At 45.0% G+C, this 18,724-nt stretch overlaps 1 protein-coding gene across 1 annotated transcript; it reads left to right on the top strand.

Annotated features, from left to right (window-relative positions):
• Positions 1–13,257: 13,257 nt before the first annotated feature.
• LOC148851108 (transcription factor HHO5-like) lies at positions 13,258–15,831 on the top strand. The gene is made up of 5 exons (XM_088947808.1): positions 13,258–14,013; positions 14,109–14,347; positions 14,444–14,834; positions 15,036–15,112; positions 15,209–15,831. Exons 1-5 carry the CDS (start codon positions 13,800–13,802, stop codon positions 15,488–15,490), a joined length of 1,203 nt encoding a protein of 400 aa, XP_088803934.1. The 5' UTR covers positions 13,258–13,799; the 3' UTR covers positions 15,491–15,831.
• Positions 15,832–18,724: the final 2,893 nt, after the last annotated feature.

The raw sequence follows: 18,724 nt of genomic DNA on the forward strand, positions 1-18,724 counted from the left end.
AATGTTGTCATATGAGTAAGTATGGGTAGGAGATCTGAATTACCCTGTGAAAATAGGGTTCAATACTTTAATGTTCCTTGTTTAATATAGCTGTACAAGTGAAAAAATAGATTTGCTACTCATCGGACACGGCTCACACCAAACTCACACAGCCCATAACAAGGGTGAATTAAAAACATTGCAGCGTTTTGAAATTGACGTACGACGCATTCTATGAGGAGCACATCCGGATTGACTTCTAACATTGAATTTCCCTTTATTATTTCTTCCACCTTCAAGGGTAAAAGTAGCTTGTCATGACAACTCAAATAACAATTAGATTTGCTAGTTATCATTTTTTCCTTCTTCGAGACATTCAGCTTGAGCTGAAATATCTAAATTATTTGTTAAAGTTTGCTATAAGCTGTTAATAACAAATAAACTTAGAGGATTTATAGGGCTTGGCAGATAGATATAGAGTAGTAGGGTTATTTATATGATCCTCGAAATCCGATTGATTTAATTGAATTAATTGGCTAGTGGACGCTCAAAACTTGAGAATTGACATAGAACGTGAGCCAAGTGGCATGGGTTAGGCTGGTATCATTAATTTATGTAGTCTTATTCAAACTAAAGTATTGAAAATGAAACGATACATGACCAGAATTAGGTTCATCATAAATACGTGACGAAGATTATCTATCAGGTATTTGATAAAATTTCTCAAAGAAATTAAAGAAAGAATCATATTTCCGAATAAGTTCTGAAAACAAAAAGAAGGATAGAAATGTGTATACGCTCCATGATCAAAGCCTTTTTTTTTTTTTAAATTTTTGTGTGTCAAATCCAGCTCACCGGCCTCACCTCCTTATTCCCATTGCCACTAGGCAGCAAGGCATGTGGCTTTCTTGTCATCCCAGATACGCTCTTCGGATGGAGAAACCTCATATCTTGATCTTGGCCCACGGATAAGTAGCTGGGGGTTGGAATACTTTGGATCCCAAATGCAAGCCTCTCTAGTCTCTATATTGTTATTGTGAGTCAGTCAACAAACCCAATCGAGTGAGCTCTAGGACCAGTCAGTCACTCCATCAATTAATACTTTCCTAGTTTCCTTTTTCCAGTAGTCTCCATTTTCAGCAATCTTTCAATTTATGTTATGGGGAATACAGGAATTGGGATGTTAATGGTTCAACCTGGCATTGAACCAAATTGGTCGGACGAGGCTCTTCTTACATGGACCATGGTCCACTCTTGACAGCCTAAGAATTCTGCTGTATATTTGTTTTTCTCCTTTTTACCCTTAGTGAAGTAGCACTGTAGTGGGTAAAGCCCAAGGGGTAGTGTCGCCAAATTGATAATTTTGGGGAGAAGATCTACAGATTGTAAGTGTACGAGAAGAGAAGACCCATGAGGCCATGAGACAGCGACATGTGTGGGAGACAGGAGAAGAATAAACATGACCAACTACGCTACGCACCAATACATTATTTATTTATCTAATTAAAAAAATAAGAAATTAGTGGAGGGAGGGAGAGATACGGGAACGGGGAGGTATGTGGAATCTGATGGCTGTAAAAGCTTGTCATTTTTTTTTCAAGAAAAGAAAAAGGCATCTCTCTCTGTCCGTTTATCGAAAATCTCGGGTGGATTTCAGAATCTGGGACCCACCCCACCCTCCTGACTCCTCCAGAATCCTTATCACCAGAGTTTACAAACTCAGAATAGATTTTTCATTTTTGAATTTTGATCGACGACACACGACAGATCTCAAAAGCAGCTCTTCTTTTTATTTTCTCTTCAAAGTAAAACGGTGAAACCTTTTCCTTTCTCTTTCTCGTCCAGTCGTCCTCCCCCACACGGGAAACTCCTGGATACCTTTTGCCACGTGGTGCACGGCGGAATCTATTGCAGTTATTTTTGTGAACACTTGCAAATCCTTGCTTTACGTTTGCCACAATTACAAGAACTGGGGCCTCAAAACCTCTGAAATTACACTTAAGATTTCATGCCAAGTGGCAAAACCCTACCTATCATTTTCAATCTTCGGTGGTTGTGGTTTATTATGATATACGGGTGACCAATTGTAGCCTTGCAAAGATTCCTTACGACAAACATGCTACCTCAGACACGTAGCAAGCACAACGAGAAAGGATCCACTTCAACATGGTGTCTCTGCCGTCCATTTCATTCTGAGTGGGTCTCACATGCAACATTCTAAACGTACGGTTTAAGATGGATTTAATAAAACAATACAAGTCTAGCATTTATTAGTATTATTTTTAGGGTATTTGTCCCCACTTCCCACGTCTAGAAATTGAAATAAAAGAGAGGGAAGCGGGGGATTTCACAATTGTGTGCCGGGGTGGGGCCGTGGGAGTACATACTCAATAGTCTATAAATTATAATGGGGTCTTATCGGTTGCAAGGGCCCACGTGGCTACAAGTCCTGATGCCGTGGACCCCACCTGCCAGATGTGATGGGTGATGGGTCCTCGTTTGTTCCTCTTTTAGCCACTCTATCAATAGTAGGTCCCGTTACATAACATCATAAGTTAGTCAAGTCATATCGCCAACGGTGTTTTTCCGTAGAAGATTCTGTGGATGGAAAATTGCCATAATAACTGATAACGCTTACAAATCAGCGATGGCAATTGGCAATTGCAAGAGCCAAGAGACCACAGTAACGATATCAGAATCCAAAAGGGGCACAAATGTTGTTTTAGAAACGTTGGGGAGGGGGTGTCTTTCAAAACTATTACCGTGACACCATCCTTCCGTTTTTATCTACGTGGATAAGTAGAGCTGTATTTCACTTTTTCTTCCAAAACACAAAAAATTGTATTTGACAGTCATTTTTTTTTTCAAATTTTAATGTGCCATATCATCTTAGTGATTCAAGATCATTCAAGAATCGGTAATTTAATAATTCAAAAAATCTTCGGAATTAATTATTACAAATGTATTGCTTTTTACTGGTTCTGTTTAATTGCTGATTTGAAATGAATATCAACAAAAATGGAACGCTTGTAAAATGCTCAAGTGCCAAAGGCCTCTTACATTTACAAGGACAAATGTTTTTCAGATAAAACTTATTAGGATAAAAGGAGAAAGAGAAAAAAAAAACACTTATTGGCTTCAACAATAAGCAGGCAGATAAATTGTTTATCCACATTGCTGCATTGCTGCTGCAGGAGGGTATCGGTCATCTTTCAGGTATCCTGAATTACCGAGGATCCAATATTATCACGAAGGAATTAATGCAGGAGTTGAGAGAGAAAGAGAGAGAAACAGTGGAAAAGGACGAGAGAATCTTAATTACCACCTTGGCAAGAGATGCAGTGACAGGTGTTGGAATCGGGACGGGATGGGACATTCCTCTTCCGTGGAGCGAGCACTGGAGTGGGAGCGCCCCCTAGAAAACAAGGCCCACACCAGCACTTATGACCTATATCCTTCCTCAATTATTTCACAACCCCATTGCATTGCATTGCATTCAGTCATACATCGCCTCATAGAAGAGATTCACAACAAAACGACCTTCTTTCATTCAATTTACAATAATGCCCCGGATTCTGTGATTCTTTGATTTCTTTCCAAAAATAAATAAATAAATAAAATAGAGCATGCAGCGGACCACATTTGCCATTAACATTATCACTTCAATCACTTAATTAAATACCCAAGAAAAAAAAAGCTGCTTCCGATGGAGTGAGATAAGAGAATGTTGGGCTCATGTTAGGGTTGGGCCCCATTTTCTGGCTTTGGCTAATCTGGAGTCAAATGGCAACTGGCAAGTGATGCCCCATCCAATGCTATCTCATTTATTTATTTATTTATTTATTTTACTGTGGGAGAAGTGGGATGAGAGGAGTTCCAATTCCAAATGAACCCTATGAAGCTTTTTATAGATTAAACAAATATCACAATGGAAGTTTTAGTTTGTAATTAGATTGGAAAATGAACCAGTTTATCAAATAATTCTGATGAAGCAGAAAACAATAAGCAACCCCATGAATTTGTTATTGAGCTGGGATTCTTCACACAGTTGCAAATCATCACTTGTTCTTTTAGGGGAGGGGGGGAAGGGGACCAGTACCACGATGATATATTGGATAACTTATACAATCACTTGTTTATGTATGTATGAATGTACCAAATTCAGCTTTTGACCTAGCTACCACCACTATGTACAATGGAGCTATCCACTGTCCAATATATCATCATGACCAATTACATTCATGTTACAAACATGTGATATATGAAACTGTGGGTGGCCATCTTTGCTCATCATCATCATTTTCTTCTCCTTCTTCTCCACTCATTTGAATTGGCCGGCCACACAAGTCCTCCATATGGTCATATTTTAATCTGAGATCGAGGTATAGGGCTGATGTGTATTCATCCACGTGGCAAAAAAAAAAAAAAGATAATAGAAAGTTTCATGCAGAAATGAAAAAAAGGTAAAAGTTAAAACTAAAACTGTTCAATCCGAGGTAGTGCACGAACTGAGGAGAGTAACCAGATAGTCCTTGTTGATTAGGTGGTGATGAGCTTACAAGGACGGTGTCGCGCTATATAATTTGTGATCAAGGGAAGAAGTCAGAGGCCCGAGGAGTTATCCCCAAGTAGGCACTCTGATACTCAAGTCAATGAGAGGGTGGTGGATGGTTGGGCTAAGCAATGAGGGTGCTGGTCCGAGCAAAATAATGGTATGGGTGCTAGAAGTTGGGCTCCCATACCTCGAGCATGGAGTACCTTTTTATAGTCGGGGGGTCCGTCTCCTAGTAGGATTAGGGTTCCAGGATAATCGAGATAGAGCTCTCCACCGAGGTTACCGGGGTAGAGTCCTACTCCTCGGCGGAGTTGTCTCCCCACCCTTATCCGTAGTCAGGCTTATCCGCATGGCATGTAGCTGACATGACTGGAGGGATAAGGTGAGGGACCACAGTAGTAATATAGCTCAGCTAGGCTATGCCGACATGGCCGAGCTGAGCCAATGTGGCCAAGATGAGCTGACGTGGTCGAGCTACACCGACGTGGCCAAGCTACGCCGACGTGGTTGGGCTATGATTGGGTGGCCACGTGTCTCTCTGGGCCAGCTCAGCCATGACCCCAACACCACTTCCCTAGTTCTGAAGTCGAGGGATGAGGTTCACTTGGTTCGTTTCTCGGTTAAGGAACTTTCAGGCATGCGTATTGTCCGCGTAGCGTTGGTCGTTGCTGAGGGACTTTCGAGCTACTGCCTTGTCCTCGCTGTGTGTGTCGTTGTCGAGGAGTCCTCCGATCGTTGGTTGTAGAACATAAATAAGAACCAAAGTTTCGGTTCCTGAACCACTCCCCTAGTTCTGTTGTCGAGGAGAAGGAATTCTCGGCCAGACCGTTGCGCGGCCATGTAGCCTTGTTTAGCGTCGGAGTTTGGTTGAGATCAGTACTGGGCATTCTGGTTGGGCCGATGTCCTTGAGAAACCCAACCGAGGATCCGCGTCGGTGGTTGGACCGGCACTATGGGTCGAACTTGTGCAATTAATGGTGATAACCACTGCCTATCGGGGGTGCCACTTCAGTTTCCGATGCTATGCGCGTGCGTTATTGGTGGTCGATTGGTCTTTCAAGGCATTGTTAGAGGTGCTTCATCTGTATTGTTGATCTCTCCTTGGTTCATGCTCGTGGTGGCTATAAAAGAAAAGGGGGGGACTCTCTCCTCTGTGTCATTTGCAAGAAGGTGGCTGGTATTGCTCGGCGGTAATTACTCGTAGGTTGCACATAAGACTGCTCGGTGGGTTGCTCGGTAGATAGCTCAGTAAGTTGTTCAGCAAATAGCTCGGCAAGTAACTCGGTGGTTTTCATTCCACAGCTCTGTAGATTTCCTGGTATGTCTCTTTCATCTCGTCGATCCTCTTCCTCTTTTGGGTCCTCCAGTAGTAATGGTTCCAACTCTTCTCATGGCTCGAACTATGAGCTTGAGCTGAGAGATTTTATGGCTGTCAAAGTCGAGGAGGCTAAAGCTGGTCCTCTGGGACAGAGGCAGAGCTTCCTTCACGGGCAGGTCATCGGTTTGGCACCATGCCCTACGTCTTGATGCCCGTGGATATGGCTCGGATCCGAGCTACGTACACAGAATACTAAGTGAAGTGTCCGCTACCCGACGAGCTATGCGTTTATGAGCATAGCTTGGAAGCTGGGCTGAGGTTCCCATTGAGCGGGGGGTCGCGAGGTACTAGGCTGGTACAGGGTGCTGCCGATGCAATGATGCCAAACTCCTTCAGGTTCTTGCTCGGCCTCATGTCCTACTGTGTGGTCCGTGATATTGAATTGACCCTGGGGATGGTGAACTTTATGCTCTAGCTGAAGCACCCTCAACAGGGGTACTACTATTTCACTAGTAGGCGTAATGTCTGGTCGCTAGTCAAGAATCCTTCCATGAAGCACCGGAAGGAGACATTCTTCTTTGTGCACATTCTTGGGGGTCTCCCCTTTCGTGCCGAGCTACGGAAGCCGAGGACAAATGTGCCGGAGCCCCAATGGATGGTGCTCACTTGGGAGGAGAGGTCGGCCCTGAGCATGATCGGTGAAATAGATGTGATCGCGTATATATGCTCAGAGATGCTGATGCTCACTAGGTTGATGGAGATGGTGGCTGGTCTGTTTCTTTTACTATTTGTTTGCTAAATCACTATTCCCTTGTTTGCTTTCTACTTATCTCAGGCATTCTGTGTTGCAGGTATAAGGATGGCCAACGAAGAAGATATTGTTCGTCAAATGAGGGCACTTTAGTAGAGGCGGGGGCAGGCTAGTACACAGCTGGAGGCTCAGCCTGAGACAGCAGACCAACCACGTTCCGCGGATAGGGTGGCTCATCGGCAAAGGAGAGTTTGGCAATGGGAGGCCGAGGAAGATGATGTTGTCGTGGTTGACCCTGAAGGGGTTCGTCGTCTTGTAGGTGCGTCGGGGACTGAAGCGGGCGGTAGCAGCTCGGGTCTGCACATGTCGCGGTGGCCGGTTCGTGTCAACGATAACTTGGAGACGCCTGAGGTTCCTGAGTAGTTGCTACGGGGGATCATGATCATGTTGATGGCTTTTGAGTCGGTCGGGGTCTGCAGCGTAGCCTTAGAGTGTGCGCTTCAGCGGTCTGCTGCCCAGGTGTGTTCCTTCCTTTCTTATCCCTTGTGTTTTTGCTTTGTTTTGTTTTTTTTCTTTTTTGTGCATACACTCACATTCTCTTCTATAGAATGCTTGTGTGGCGGTCATGTTGATCGGTCGTCTCCGAAACCTCTGATCGACATACGAGCGGGAACACTTCGAGTATCTGCTGTAGAAGGCCCAGTTGGCTGAGCTTCAGGCTGCTGGGGAGCGGTCGGCCGTGCTAGAGAGGGAGGTGGCCGAGATGAAGGTGCAGCTAGTTGAGCAGGCCAACATTGTCCAGGGGTTGAAGTAAGAGATCACTGAGCTTAAGGCAGAGCGAGAGAGGTTAATGCAGGAGGCTATCGAGGAGACAACTAACTGGTACAAGGCGTAAGAGGAGATGAAGTTGCACATGGATGAGTACACTGAGACTTCCTTTGCACCTGGATTCAACGTCTTCCGACAAAGGAACCTTTTCCGCCATCCGGAACTGGCCGAGGAGTCGTAGGGCTGGGGAGCTTGTGATCCGGATACTCGGCAGGGTTCCACCGAGGAAGCAAATATAGAGATTGAGGATGAGGCTGACGCTATTGACAGGGCTGCTGACTCTGTCGCCGTGAATTGAGTGACTGTCTCTTCCATTCTTTTTCTGTTTTTGCTGTGCTCTTTTTTTTTTTTTTTGTATTGGCTCGGTATGCCGAGTCTTAAACGATGTAATGGACCATCTTAAGTTGAATATTAGCTCTTCTTTGTGATGCATGCCAAGGCTTTGGCTTCTACCCACTTGGTGAAGTAGTCTACTACTATAAGAAGGAATTTCTTCTACACAACTGCAGTGGGAAAGGGGCTGAAGATGTCCATTCCTCATTGGGCAAACGGCCATGGGCTGGTGATCGGTTTCAGGGAGGCTGTAGGCTGGTGATGGAGATTGGAGTGCCGCTGGCATCTGTTGCACTTTCAAACTAATTGGTTGGTGTCCTGCTTCATCGTCGGCCAGAAGTATCCCTGTCGGAGTGCCTTATGGGGCAATGTGTACGTGCTGGGGTGATCTCCGCAAATGCCCTCATGTATCTCACTAAGCACGTAGTCTACTTTAGCTGGGGGGAGACACTTCAGGTATGGGACAGTATGGGAGCGGTGGTAGAGTTGGCCATGTATTAGGAAGTATCGAGTTGCTCTGTGTTGGAGCTTCTTCGCTTCTGCTCGGTCTTATTGGAGATACTCGGTTATGGGGTCCATCCAAGATGGGATGTGCTGTACTGGGAGGACGAGAAGGGTCGTTGGTGTGATGCTCGGTTGGGCTAGTGTCTCTAGTCGGACAATTGAGTCAAGGTCGATTTGTGGTGAGCTGGCTAACTTCGAAAGGGCATTGGCTCGGGTGTTCTCGGCTCGCGGGATCTGTTGAATATTAAAGTGCTTAAGTTGTTGAATGAGTTCCTGCACCTTTTGTAGATAACTCGCCATAGAGGGGGTCCGAGCCTCAAACTGGCCGTAGATTTGGTTGATCACTAGCTACGAGTCATTGAAGGTCTTGATTCTTCGGGCCCTGAGGGCCAAGGCAAGGCAGAGCCCAACAATCAGGGCCTCAAACTCGGCCTCATTGTTGGACGCCTTGAACTCAAACCAGAGGGCATGTTCCAATACTGCACCGTCTGGGCTGAGGAGGACGAGGTCGGCGTCACTGCCCTGCTGGTTTGACGAGCCATCCACGTACAAAGTCCATATTGAGGGCAGTCGGGCCAGTTTCTCGATGGTGAATGTACATTCTATGATGAAATCTACCAGGGACTAGGCTTTGATCGCCGGTCAGGGTGTGTACTAGATGTCGAATTCACTTAGTTCCACACTCCACTTGACTAGGCGACCATATACTTACGACCTTTGTAATATCTGCTTGAGGGGTTGGCTGGTAAGTGCTCGGATGCTATGGGCCTAGAAGTAGGTTCTGAGCTTTCTGGCGGCTGTGACGAGGGCTAAGACTACTTTCCTAGGTTGGAGTATGGGGTCTCTGCGCCGTTGAGGGCTTTACTGGTGTAGTTGATCAGCCTCTATACCCGGTCTTCTTCCTTAATCAGCACCAAGTTGACAACCTCATCTCCAGCCGAGAGGTAGAGCAATAGATCGTCCCCTGGGTTTGGCTTAGTTAGGAGGGGCGACTAGCTCAGGTACTGCTTCAGCTTCTGGAAAGACTGCTCACATTTATTCGGTCCAACTGAAATCTTTTGGTCGCTTAAGGGCTTTGAAGAAAGGGAGGCACCTATCCGCGAATTTGGACATAAATCTGCTAAGGGTGGCTATTCTCCTGGTGAGACGTTGCACCTCTTTATGAGTCCGGGGAGATGGCATGTCAATGTTGGCCTTTATCTTCTTTGGATTTGCTTCGATCCCTCTTTGTGTTACCAAGAACCCCAGGAACTTGCCGGAGCCAACCCTGGACGCGCACTTGGCTGGGCTTAGCTTCATCTTATATTTTCTGAGGGTGTCAAAGACTTTGCGAATACCTCATTCTTCGTCGACATACGCCTCTACATTTCGGCCGAGCTGTTCTTTGCATACCTTATTCACCAGCTGCTGATAAGTGGCGCCAACGTTTTTGAGTTGGAAGGACATTACATTGTAGCAATATAGGTCGCGGTCGGTGATAAAAGCTATCTGCTCCTCGTCATCCGGATTTGGTTGTAACCCGAGAAGGCATCGATGAAGCTCAGCAGCTCATGCCCCACCCTTGCATCGATGAGTTGGTCAATCCTCAACAGAGGGAAGTTGTCTTTGGGGCGGGCCTTATTTAGGTTGGTGAAGTCGATGTAGATTCTTCACTTTCCGTTGGCCTTCTTCACCATCACTATGTTGGCCAACCAATCGGGGTACTTAATTTCCTGAATGAAGTCAGCGTCGAGCAGTTTCTATACTTCATCGGCGATCACTTGCCACTGCTCTGCGGTGAAGTTCCTCTTTTTCTACTTCACAGGTCAGTAGCGGGGGTCGACGTTCAACTGATGTATGATAACTTCAAGTCGATCTCGGGCATGCCCGTTGCCGACCAAGCGAATATGTTGGTGTTGTTCCTTAGTAGTTGCACAAGTTCTTCTTAGAGGTGGTCGTCTAGTAGGGAGCCGACTTGGACTATTTTCTTGGAATCTTCAAAGAAGGGGACCTGGATGAAGTCTTGCACGGGTTGGCCGCATTGTGCCTTTACCTCATCGTGTAAATTATAGGCCTCTGCCATCAGTGTCTCAATGGTTGGATGTGTCCCTTGACAGGAGAGGTGATAGCAATGTTGCACTATTCTCTGGTCTCTGCGTGTCACCCCTATGCCGTACTTGGTTGGAAATTTCATGGCGAGGTAGTATGTCAAGACTGTGGCCTACAGGGCATTGAGGGTCGGCCTGCTGAGGATTACATTGTAAGAGGAGGGGCAACAAACCATGATGAATTCTACCATGGCTATCGATGTGACGTTGCCATCTCTGTTCAAGAGAGGAATGGTTATTCTCCTAGTGGGCAGAAGGGACTCCCTGCGTCGCTCTCTATCAATGCCAAGCTTCCTAATAATCCCATCAAGGGAGTGTTGACCAGCGTGAGCTGCTCTCTGTTGATGCCGATCTTCTCGAATGCATCTTTGAACAATACGTTGGCAGAGCTCCCTGTGTCGACTAGGATTCGCCGTAGCTCGAAATTAGCCACCTTGGTCGTGATGACCAAGGCATCGTCATGTGGTGTATGGACCCCTCAGAGGTCGTCGTCGGTGAAGGTGATAGATGTGTTGCGCTTCTTCCTGTGCCCTTGGTCGTCGATCTCGCATAGCCAAGCATATCTCTTTTGACCTGAGCTGCTCTTCCCTCTGGTGGTAGTTCTCCCTTATATGATGTGGATAACGTCGGTTGGGGGGCCTTGGGGCGATGGTTGTTGATCTTCATCCGTTCTCCGCTTTTCTTTGGCTAGCTTCTCACTTTTGTCAATAAAGCTGCTAGGTAACCATGCCTGATCAGATCTTCAATATGGTTGCGTAGGTCAAAACAGTTTTCTGGATCATGGACGTGGTCCTTATGGAACTCGCAGTATGTCTCGGTTCCTCTTATTACTTTGCGTCTTCATCTTCTTGGGCCACCTACGTAGTTGCGATCACGGATTTGCATCAGAATTTCAGACCGTGGAATATTGAGCGGTGTAAAATTTTGGTAGGTCGATGGAGGGGTCCGAGGTCTGTGGTCTAGTCGGCAATCTTGTCACTTGTGATCTTTGTCCTACCTCTCGGACTTTCGCTCGTCAGTATCTCTCCTCTTCTTGTCGAGCTTCTCATCTTCGTCTCTGAGTTGTGCCTTAGCCTCTTCGGCATTGATATACTTCTGCACGCAGCAAGTGTTTGGGGAGGACTTTTTGAGATGGAGAACTTGAACGATGAAGGGCGGAGCCCGTGCATTATGGCCGTAACTGCAACTGATTGGTTCAAGTCTCTGACCTATAGTGCTTCCTTATTGAACCTCTCCAGAAATTGGGTCTGGCCGAAGTTTTCTAGTGTTTTTGGCTGGCGGAAACTATGTCTCCAACTGGTCCCATGATGTTATGGAGCATGGTGGCAGGGAGGAGTACCATGCCAGAGCTGGGCCTTGTAGGGTGGCTACAAGGGCTTTGCACATCAGTCCTTTTGATGCGCCGTGCAACATCATCTGGGCTTTGAGTGTCGCGACGTGGTCGAAAGGGTTAGAGTTTTCATCGTACTTGTCAAACTGGGGGGATCGCCATCCAACAGGAAGTATCTCGTCCATGATGTCCTGAACGAAGGGCGGCTCCTTGGTGATATGCGCAGTAGCCCGTGCGGGTTGGTTCACGGCGGGTGTCATGCTCTTGTGAGTTTGAGTGCGTTCTAGTTCTTCTAAACATCACTGGAGCTCTTTGATTTCGGCATCTCTGTCATTCAGGGCTGCAGTGTGTGTGGCCTTCTCCTTCTTAGGTCGCATAGGGTGATCCATTTACTAAGTTTGACTCAGCAACGGAGACCACAAAGGGCGGCGTCCTCTTGCCGAGCCTTTCTCTAGCGATGATTCGAGTTGACTGGCGTGTTTGGCTGTGGTGATCTTGCTCACGGGATCGAGCAGAAAAGGCGGGCCTTCGGGTCATGTTCTGTCTCTCTCGCTCGGACCACGCACCCCTCGCATCAAATTGACGTACTGTGGGGTCCTCGGTCCGAGGATCTTCCTTCGTGTGCATCGGCGAGTGAGGGAGGCGACCCTGTTGGGCGAGGCTGCAAACCCCATTGCCTACATGAACTCGAAGATCCCGCTAACCTTCTCTTGCATAGCTCGGAACTGCGCTAGGTCCACGGCGGCCGAAGGCTATGGGGCTTCTTGATGCAAGGAGCTGTGATCGTTCGGACTGGTTTTTAGGCATCCTGATCCGTTTTGAAGCTGCGTGGCAAAAGATTTTTCGGGAAGACTTTTTGTTTGTTCCCACAGACGATGCCAATCTGATGTTGTTGAATCAGAGGTAGTGCATGAACTGAGGAGAGCAACCAGATTCTTGCTGATTGGGCGGTGCTGAGCTTACAAGGACGGCGTCGCGCTATGTAACATGCGATCAAGGGAAGGAGTCAGAGTCCCGAGGTGTTATTCCCGAGTAGGCGCTCCGATGCTTAAGTCAATGAGAGGGTAGTGGATGGTCGGGCCAAGCAATGACGGTGCTGGTCCGAGCAAAATAATGGTATGGGTGCTAGAAGTTGGGTTCACTTACCTCGAGCATGGAGTACCTTTTTATAGGCAGGGGGTCCGTCTCCTGGTCGAATTAGGATTCCGGGATAATCGGGATAGAGCTCTCCACTGAGGTTACCAGAGTAGAGTCCTACTCCTCGGCGGAGTTGTCTTCCCAACCTTATCCATAGTCGGGCTTATCCGTGTGACGTATAACTGACGTGGTTGGAGGGATAAGGCGAGGGAAGCACGGTAGTAACATAGCTCGATTGGACTATGCCGACATGCTGAGCCAACATGATCGAGCTGAGCTAACATGGCCGAGCTATGCGGATGTGATTGGATGATGACTGAGTGGCCACGTGTCTCTTTGGGCCAGCTCTGCCATGACCCCAACAAAAACTACGAACCGTAATTGTAGTAGTAGTAGACTAGTAGTAATAAAAAGGAAGGTGGGGTGGTTGAGTGCGGAGGGAAAAGAGAAGTGAGAAGAGAAAAAGGAGACGTCTGATCAGCACAACCCCAGTGATACGGTGGTGATACCTTTCACATTACCTACTCCGAAGAATCTTACCGAGCCGAGCCAGAAACAAAGCAACAAATGAAAAAACAATTGAGTATAGAACATAGAAGTAAAATTTATATTCTGCCGCGAGTACGGTCGTCGACTCGTCGGAGATTCCCACTCGGCTGAGCTGGGAGGCTGGGACAAGTGGTTCCCCCGGTGACTCGTTTGAAAACCGCGTTTACCCAGTGAGGAATCGGATACGCGACGACCCGAGGGTGAGCTTTGTGCTGTCTAAAACCGGCGTTGCAACAGAATCTTCGTGTTCTTTAACTCTATATTCTGGTTTTCCAAAACCACCTCTTTTTGTTATCCCCGGATTCCGGTTTTTTGGCATCCTATCACTGTGTATAAATCCTTCTCTCTCCATCCATTTTTTTTTGCTCGTGTTATCTGGACTCGGTTCTGGAGAGACAGAGAGATCTGAGAAAAGCAAGAGAAACCAAATGGGTTCCACTTCGCCGGAATTGAGCTTGGATTTCAAGCCGTGGCAGGCTCCCAAAACTATTTGTTGCTTTCTGAGAGAGCTCTCGGCAATCGAAGATATTCCCGAGCGGTTGTCGAAGCTCGACGAGTACATCAAGAAGCTAGAAGAAGAAATGAAGAAGATTGATGCTTTTAAACGAGAGCTTCCGCTCTGCATGCTTCTTTTGGACGATGGTGGGTTTTTCTTTTCATTCTTTAATGTTGTCTCTCTTTTTAGTTTTCGTTGATTATATTTAATGGTTTCCTTTCTTATTTAATTTTCGCTGCAGCTATCATAACATTGAAGGAGCATGCAATGCAGTGTACAACATCTGATGTTCGACCTGTAATGGAAGAATTCATCCCGCTAAAGAGAAATTCCGACGAAGATGGAGCTCCCAAAAAGGAAAATGATTGCAGAGACAAGAAAAGCTGGATGAGCACTGCACAGCTCTGGAGCAGCAACGGTTATTCTAACAAGGATAACTGTTACGATAGGAATAAAAAATCAACAGTAGACAGAAAAGAGGTGATTATGAAAATTTTAATTGAAAGAAAATCCATTCTTTCATTTAAATATACATAGGAAGCTTAGTTCAGATGGGTTCTTCTTATTTAATGACAGGTGGGTGAAGATGATCACTCTGTACCTGAGAATGCATTCCAACCATGTAAATACAGGAGCAGGGGAGGGGCGTTTATGCCATTCAAGGGGTATTCTTGCTTCCCTGCAACGGTGGTGAAGGAGGATAAAGATGTCTTACCAATATCTGCGCTTTCGCTCTTAACTCCTGGAATCAGAACTCATAGTATTGAAGCCAGTCCCGGTTATTTGAATTCAAAGAGCATCATTAGTAGCAGAGTGATTAATTCCTCGTCTACCAAACATCATACTCAATCGAATCTACAAAACACGTTGCAGCAGCAGCAATCTTCGAGGAAGCAAAGGAGATGTTGGTCGCCCGAGTTACATCGTCGTTTCGTCAATGCCCTGCAACAGCTTGGAGGATCTCAAGGTTATAATTCAGTACTGAAACAACAGAAGTGCTTTGTATATTGTTGAATTTGTGAAAATGGGAAGTTAGTGACAGTAACGCTGTGATCTTTTTCCTTGTTTCTTCGTTTCTAAACGAAAATTAATAGGTATCTCTGAACCGGTTACTTCTTTTCCTCTTTTTTTTTTTCATCTGATTACTCTTTTTATTTTTTATTTGCAGTGGCTACTCCGAAGCAAATCCGAGAATTGATGAAGGTGGATGGACTCACCAACGACGAAGTGAAAAGCCATTTGCAAGTGGGTCTTCTTCTGTTTCTGTTTTTTTCTTTCTATTTTTTCTGGGTTTAATTGCCCTTTCCGGGTGATGAATTTGCAAATATCATGGTGTTTCAGAAATACAGGCTTCATACCAGAAGACTTCCGGCTGTTTCACCCCCTGCAAATCAACCTGTGGTTGTTTTGGGAGGACTGTGGATGCCCCAAGATCATTATGGGCCTTCCCCCAAGCCGAGCACTTCCCAATCTGGCTCTCCCCAGGGTCCTCTTCAGCTAGCAGGGGCTGCTGGAGGTCTCTCAACTACAGGTGGTGACAGCATGGAAGATGACGATGATGGGAGATCAGAGAGCTACAGTTGGAAAGGCCACCATCAGAAGTCAGGCGAAGATGATGTATAGGGACATCCACCATGAATTTGGAGATTAACTACCATGAATCGGTAACTAGATCATGAACAAGAACAAATAATACAGCATACAGAATGAAAGACCCTTTGAAAGGATACAGTGAGTGAGTGAGAGAGAGAGAGAGAGAGAGAGAGAGAGAGAGAGAGAGAGAGAGAGAGAGGCAGGGAGGGAGGGAGGTTATGAAATTTTGCAGGTTTCACAAACAGAAATTTTGAAATTTTGTTATAATTTAGTTTTGGTCGGTATAAGGAGGTCCATTGTAATATCCATTCTGCCTGAACAAAACAGGACAAACTTTTTTTCTACAACATAAAGATCACTATTTTCTGGAATTTTCAGTTATTTTTTGTGGAAATGAGGAAATCGTTCGGCTGGAAGAATTCTGGATGTATTATTGCATTTTATAGAAAGAAATATTCCTTTATCTTTTTTTTTTCTTCGCCGGAAAAACTCTGGCATGCATCTCAGCTTCGGTACCCATTTATGGTCTGAACTGAAGACCCTGAACTCGCCCTCGATTCTAATTCCCAATTCATGATAAATGTCTTTCTTTTCTTCCCATTTGATCACTTAAGTCTTGATATTGCCACTTTTTTGGGGTGGAGGGGAAGAGGGACACATTTAGGTTTCATTTTTCTTTCCAAGTTAAGACAAAGATAAACCAGTTTTTTGGATTGCTGGACAATTGTTTTATCATATTTTCTCCCTGTTTCTTAGAATTCATCTACTTTATTTATAAGGGTCAATAGAAAGAAGGTACTTAATCCTTTATATAAGCCAAAAACAGTATGCATCTATCATTTCATGGTTCACTGAAGGTGTATAGCTCTATGTCTCTGTAACTTACAATCTCTTCTTCTGTGACCAACTTTTGAAGCTCCTAACAAGAACTCTGGGCGACAAGACTGGACAAAAACCAAATATCGGTTATTTACAGGAGAAGAATAAAGACAATGCCTCTTTTCTCATGTTGGATATTGATGGTCCTCCTCATATTCATGCTTATTCTCTAATCCAATTAAAGTCAAATTACAATTTGGTGATGGATAAAAACAAAGTGGGAATCATTAAAGAACACCCCAACTTTATAGTTGCTTGTCCCAACTAGCAAACTGAGAGAAGCTAAGACCATTCCTAGCTAATATCCTCTCTCCATTTCCTTGCTAGCAGATGACTTCCAATCCTATGTGCATCTATTGTTCCCCGACAATGTCATGTGGAACCAAATGCCACGGAATCTTACAGGATTCCTTGTTGCTTCTTCCAGGAATTTCCCTTTATTCGGTTGTTGATGCTGAATTCATCAAATTAGTCAATCTCTCCAGTAAATTTCAGCACAAGCTTGACTCGTTGGAGTGATTAGTTAGAAGCAACCTTCGCTTGAGGAAAACTTGAATTTTCCATGGAGAGTGACAGAGAACAACACTCTTTAACCTCTGAGAGCAGTTCCATTTCAAATCCAACATGGGTTTGGTTAGGATATCAGATTATCCATGACTGTTAAGGAGTATAATACTCTAAAGTTGCCTTTGCATGGCATCACTGACAAGTCGAGAACTGATGAAACACAACAGAAAGCACTGTGGGATGAAGCTTTGTCATGCCATAACAGTGTTACCTGTTTCAGAAGGCACTCTTCAACTAACAAACTCACTAACATAATTCCAAATCCACAACTATAATTACCTTAAGAACAAAGCAATGCATTTTCCAAGAATTACTCAAAATTTACAATCTGGAGCCATATGACTATATACACTGTACAGTAACAGAATACAGATAATATGGATAGGAAGAAGGGGGGATTTAGAGTTGGACAGAACAGTCACTTTCATGAAAAAAATGGACTAAAGTTGAATCTCTTGGACAAGATATGGTGAGCCCACATAGATATTGTGATTCTAGAATCAAACTGTTATAGTGCATTTGAGTGAAAATGATGGGAACCTCTAAATTTCTTTGGATCCCAAAATTTAAATAATTATATTATATATAATCTGGTCTGTATCTCTCTCTAGTACTTCTACCAGTATCAGTAATGGTAGCTGGCATATGATGGGTTATTTACAGGACGCACAGAAACATGCCATATTATTGGTCACAAAGAACAAATACACCCATAAAAATTCCATCCATCAATGCTTATTTTTATTTAACAACTGAGCAGAGGCATTGGCAGCAAAAGAGGCTCTTCACATGGCAATGAAACTGGGAGGGCATAGAGACTTGAATAGAAGGAGACTCAAGAAACAAGAAGTGTAATTGACACTATCAATGGAGTTGTGCTCTCCTTGTTTACTGTGAACATTATTCAAACATCTAGAGAACCCTCCCACAAGCCTCTTTGAAACTACATAGACATCAATATGTCATTGATGGGGCGAGCTGTAGCCTCTAGCCTGTAGGGGAAATATCAAATATGGGTTGGATAGTCTCGTTGCATTAGATCCGGTTCTGATGGTAACAAGGAAGCCTCAAGAGCAACCAAACTAATTTTTTCAAGATCATGACGATCTGATCTACAGTTGGGCCAGCACTGATACGTGATTCCTTTGTTGGTAGGTCCCAAAATCATGAGAGAGTGGGAAATGTAGGATGAGTTTAACCATTTGATTCGGCTGATTCATCTTGCACGGTGAAAAAAGAAGATGGTCCACCTACATGTAAATGTAAAACGATTCCGAACCCCCTCTACGGTAACCGGATGATACAAACCAGCCCAATTTCCATAAAGCGGGAACCTAATGTGGTGTAGATATTTCGAGTAGAACAGGAGAGATGGTCCTACCTTTTCCGTTCAACCACTAAATAATTACGTATCACATTAACACATTTCTCCTTCTTCCTTTTTCTCAACCGGGTAGAGGAGTAGGAGGAGTTGGGAGTAAAATTGATGAATGCAAATGGGAGAGACTGGAGAGGTTTTGCTCTTATCCGTTGGAGCGTAGTCAATGTACTTGATCATAAAGTATAAAGTGGGGGTGGTGGTACTTACAGGATGGGGCCCCGACCCGACAGCCTGGGTGGCAATCTCTCAAGCCTCTCTCAACATGGGTATTATGACTACGAGCACTTTTTATAGACAAGATCCCGAAGCATGAAATGGGTCGGGTCAAATAAATTTCCAGGTAATTTTAGTCGTCATTTGAAAGCCTCAATTTTGTCATGTTAATAAATTCCAGGGAAAAATGCTTAGTTTGGCCAGGTGGTAAGTATGGGCTATTG

This window comes from Nelumbo lutea, chromosome 5 (assembly GCF_056320005.1).
Source record: "Nelumbo lutea isolate HS-2025 chromosome 5, American lotus-T2T, whole genome shotgun sequence".
Taxonomy (NCBI): Eukaryota; Viridiplantae; Streptophyta; class Magnoliopsida; order Proteales; family Nelumbonaceae; genus Nelumbo; species Nelumbo lutea.